Source organism: Orycteropus afer, unplaced genomic scaffold (assembly GCF_000298275.1).
Source record: "Orycteropus afer afer isolate SDZICR_OR568_19922 unplaced genomic scaffold, OryAfe1.0 scaffold01074, whole genome shotgun sequence".
NCBI lineage: Eukaryota > Metazoa > Chordata > Mammalia > Tubulidentata > Orycteropodidae > Orycteropus > Orycteropus afer.
The window spans coordinates 268,826-273,204 of NW_006922661.1; the positions used below are offsets into that span (position 1 = coordinate 268,826).

At 62.0% G+C, this 4,379-nt stretch overlaps 1 protein-coding gene across 1 annotated transcript; it reads left to right on the plus strand.

Annotated features, from left to right (window-relative positions):
* The first annotated feature begins 428 nt into the window (after positions 1–428).
* REPIN1 (replication initiator 1) lies at positions 429–3,552 on the plus strand. The gene is made up of 2 exons (XM_007958673.1): positions 429–585; positions 1,823–3,552. Exons 1-2 carry the CDS (start codon positions 429–431, stop codon positions 3,550–3,552), a joined length of 1,887 nt encoding a protein of 628 aa, XP_007956864.1.
* The last annotated feature ends 827 nt before the right edge of the window (positions 3,553–4,379 follow it).

Consider the following 4,379-nt stretch of genomic DNA (forward strand, 5'->3'; position numbering starts at 1 on the left):
CGGTCCCTGCCGTGGCGACGCGAAGCCGGGTCAGCCGGGGAAGCCAGGCCTGGATACTGCTGGGCGGGGTGGGGGGGATGGGCCGCGGGCTTCCGGGCGGCCTTTGGCCCCAGAGGGGCCCGGGGCCCGGAGCGCGGCCGCAGCGGAGAGCGCGCTGGGGGCCTCGGTGCGGAGAACAGGATCGCCAGCGGCGGCGTGCTTCCTGGGTGGGGGACCCGGTCGTCTCTTCGCTGAGTGGCCGCTGGGGTCACGCTGCCAGGCTTGAGGCCGGCACGCGCGGCTTTGTTGGCGGGGGAGGGGCGGGCCGCCTGGTGGCGGTGAGGACGCGCGGATGACCGCGCTCCGGAGGCCGGAGCCTCACGCCGGTTTCCTTTCCCCTCCCAGCAGGTGAGGCTGGCCTCTCGGCACTCAGAGGTCTGAGCTCTGCCATGGGGGTAGGGGTGTCTTTATTGCTGCAGTTTTCCCTGACATCTGGGGGCTACCGGAGCGGGGGCCGAGGCAGGCGCTACAGCCACGGAAGTATCCCCGGGAGCGTCCCCAGGCGGCGCTGGACCAGGCAGCATCCCCAGCCCCACAATCTCCAGGGTAGAGTCTGGCTTTTGTTGTGCCCCCGGCCATTCCACTGCCCAGAGCTGAGGCCTCCCCGGCCTAGTGGGGGCGAGGGTGCCCTTGGGGAGCGGTGACCAATCACTGATGAGATCGCTGTGTGCAGCCTTGGGAAGGAGTCCTACCCAGAGACAGGATCTAGGAAACCCAGGAGGGTATGTCTGCTGCTGGAGGGGAGGCAGTGACAAGCTCTTAGGCGTCTCACAGCCGCCCTCACCCCTCGTGTACGTGTAGGAGTCTCCCCTGTACCACCTAGGGTTTCCTGATCCCTGGAAGAGCTGTCTGTGGGGCAGCCTCTGGCGTGATTGAGGCAGGACCAGGCAGAGAACAGATTATAATCTTTTTGCCTGCTTTTCTCTTGCCACAGTACTTCCCAACACCCTAAGGTAGGCAGGGCCAGGGATGGGGCCTTCAGGGTTACAGGATGTGGGTGTTCTTTGGATTCTGGAAATCTTTCCTTCCTAGGATGTCCTAATCATGTATGTGGGTGGCGGAGGACAGGCAGGAAGAAGGTGGGCACAGTCTGGTCAGGTGGTTGCCTGGCAGGAAGCTGCTGGCAGCATCCAGAGCCCCGCTCGTGCTCCTGGGAAGGGCTCTCCTCGCTCTGCAGGCTTCTTGGTGGCACTGGAGCCTGGAGGAGGGTCCTGGGAAGGTAAAGGCCATAGTGGTTCCTTTCTGTGAGATCTTTATAAACCGGGAGCCTAGAGGAAGCAAGCCTGGGCTGGAATGCAGAAAACCTGTTCCGTAGTTTCCGTTCTGCTCTTGGTTGCCTGATCAGCTTTTTGCTTCACCTGTCGAACAGGGAGCTGACATCTCTTCCAGTTGCTATGGCGCTCAGACGCAGCCTTAGGAAGTGGTGGAAGCTAAGAAAGGCCAGAGGGTAGCACTTTGGGGAAGCAGAAAGTCGTAGGTAGACAGGGCTGCCTCTTCTGATGAGCTCTGGGCGATAACTGCATGCCAGACCCTGGTGGGTGTGGTGAGGGCTTCCAGGAAGTGGCAGTAGTTCCAGGCTCCACAAGGAGATAGACAGGTATACTGCAAACGCTACCTGGAAGCTCAGAATCTGTGTGAAATGGAAGATGAGACTAGCCCAGGGCCATAGGAGTCAGGTGTGGGCACAGTCCTCCCTGAGCTGGGGCTGGCAGAAGGTGTGGGACTGGGAGGTGTGGGACTGGGTGTGGTGGTCTCTTGAGTGATTCTGCTTTTCTGCCCTCAGCAGGCGAAGCCCTGATGCTGGAACGGCGCTGCAGGGGCCCCTTGGCCATGGGCCCAGCCCACCCCCGACTCCTTTCTGGGCCCTCTCAGGAGTCACCGCAGACCCTGGAGGAGGAACCCCATGGGCTGAGGTCACTGGGCACTTCAGGTGCCACATTGGGTGGCCGAGCCCCAGCTGGAGCCCATCGCTGTGCCCACTGTAAACGGCACTTCCCAGGGTGGGTGGCCTTGTGGCTGCATGCCAGGCGGTGCCAGGCCAGGCTGCCCCTGCCCTGCCCTGAGTGTGGGCGCCGTTTCCGCCACGCCCCCTTCTTGGCACTGCACCATCAGGTCCATGCTGCAGCCACTCCAGACCTGGGCTTTGCCTGCCACACCTGTGGGCAGGGCTTCCGAGGCTGGGTGGCCCTGGTTCTGCACCTGCGAGCCCATGCAGCTGCAAAGCGGCCCATTGCTTGTCCTGAATGCGAGAGACGCTTCTGGCGACGAAAACAACTCCAGGCTCACCTGCGACGGTGCCACCCCCGCCCCCCTGAGGCCCGGCCCTTCATATGTGGCAACTGTGGCCGAAGCTTTGCCCAGTGGGACCAGCTCGTTGCTCACAAGCGGGTTCACGTGGCTGAGGCCCTTGAGGAGGCAGCGGCCAAGGCCCTTGGTCCTCGGCCCAGGGGCCGCCCTGCGGTGGCTGCCCCCCGGCCCGGTGGAGATGCTGTCGACCGGCCCTTCCAGTGTGCCTGCTGTGGCAAGCGCTTCCGGCACAAGCCCAACTTGATCGCACACCGTCGTGTGCACACGGGCGAGCGGCCCCACCAGTGTCCTGAGTGTGGGAAGCGCTTCACCAACAAGCCCTACCTGACCTCTCACCGGCGCATCCACACTGGTGAGAAGCCCTATCCGTGCACAGAGTGTGGACGCCGCTTCCGACACAAACCCAACCTCCTTTCGCACAGCAAGATTCACAAGCGATCTGAGGGGCCTGCCCAGGGCACCCCTGGCTCAGGGAGCCCCCAGCTGCCCACTGGCCCGCCAGAGTCCTTGTCAGAGCCCACCACAGAGGCACCCCCAAAACCTCATCAGGAGCCCGCCCTAGAGCCTCTGCTAGGAGCCCCACGGGAGCCCCCGCAGGCCCAGGCTGCGGCGCCTCCATCTCTCTACAGCTGTGATGACTGCGGGAGAAGCTTCCGGCTGGAGCGTTTCCTGCGGGCTCACCAGCGGCAGCACACTGGTGAACGGCCTTTCACGTGCACCGAGTGTGGGAAAAACTTCGGCAAGAAGACCCACCTGGTGGCTCACACCCGAGTCCACTCGGGTGAGCGGCCCTTTGCCTGTGAAGAGTGTGGGCGCCGCTTCTCCCAGGGCAGCCACCTGGCAGCCCACCGGCGTGACCATGCCCCTGAGCGGCCCTTTGTCTGCCCAGACTGTGGCAAGGCTTTCCGCCACAAGCCCTACCTGGCAGCCCACCGGCGCATCCATACCGGCGAAAAGCCCTATGTCTGCCCCGAATGCGGCAAAGCCTTCAGCCAGAAGTCCAACCTGGTGTCCCATCGGCGCATCCACACAGGCGAGCGCCCCTATGCGTGCCCCGACTGTGACCGGAGCTTCAGCCAGAAATCCAACCTCATCACCCACCGCAAGAGCCACATCCGAGATGGCGCTTTCTGCTGTGCCATCTGTGGCCAGACCTTCGATGATGAGGAGAAGCTCCTGGCCCATCAGCAGAGGCATGATGTCTGAAGGGGGACGGGCTGTGGAGGTGGGGAAGAGAGGATTCAGATGGCACTCGAGACGTGTGGCCCAGTGGGCTCGGTGCTTGGTTGGTGCTTAGCATAGCAGATGGGATGTGAGCCACTGGAAGGGACAGAGGGGTGAGGAGTGATGTGAGCCCTGTTAGAAGCTAGACCAACTCCCCTTCCCCAAGGAATCTTTTCAGAGTGAGGGTTCCGGCCCTCTAGCTGGTGTTTGCTAAGCTGCCGTCCCGACTGTTGTGTGTCCTGGAAAAGTAGCAATAGCAGCTTGATCCCATAGTGCTCTCAGGCCTGAGGAGCCACCAGTGGAAAGGAGGCTCCTCCATCCTCCATCCTCTGGTGTTAACCGCCTTAATGTTCCTGTGTCTTTACTTCAGATCATTTTGGAAGTAGGTGGGGTATGATTCTTAGCAAATAAACACTTGGGGAGGAAAAGTGGGCCAGCTGGATACACCTTGGAGAACCTGCTGGCCTTGTTAGACAGCACCTGGACTTCGTCCAGCATCTGGAGGTGAAGTTGAGCTGCTCTTACCTGTCCCGTCCCGTCCCCTCTCGGCCCCCTACATAGGCACCTAGACTTAGACTAACTACTGTTAGTGCCAGCTTCATCCCCTTCCCTCCCCCAAGTCCAACCCCCAGGGCATTTCCCTAGGAGTGGCTCTGGTGCTACCAGCTGCCCTTCCCAGCACACAGCTCTGCTGGCTGTCAGCACCCTTGTGTCTGGGCTTTTGTCTGAACATCCCAATTCCTGCTTCACTTCTGCCAGACCCCAGAAATGCGTGGAGAGGACAGACCCACTGAGAGTGGAGTGTCAGC

Excerpts from the sequence above, each read along its gene's own strand:
- REPIN1 (XM_007958673.1), top strand. The coding sequence starts at position 429 with ATGGGGGTAGGGGTGTCTTTATTGCTGCAGTTTTCCCTGACATCTGGG. Across the intron at positions 586-1,822 it reads CCAGCCCCACAATCTCCAGG|CAGGCGAAGCCCTGATGCTG; the intron begins GTAGAGTCTGGC and ends TTCTGCCCTCAG.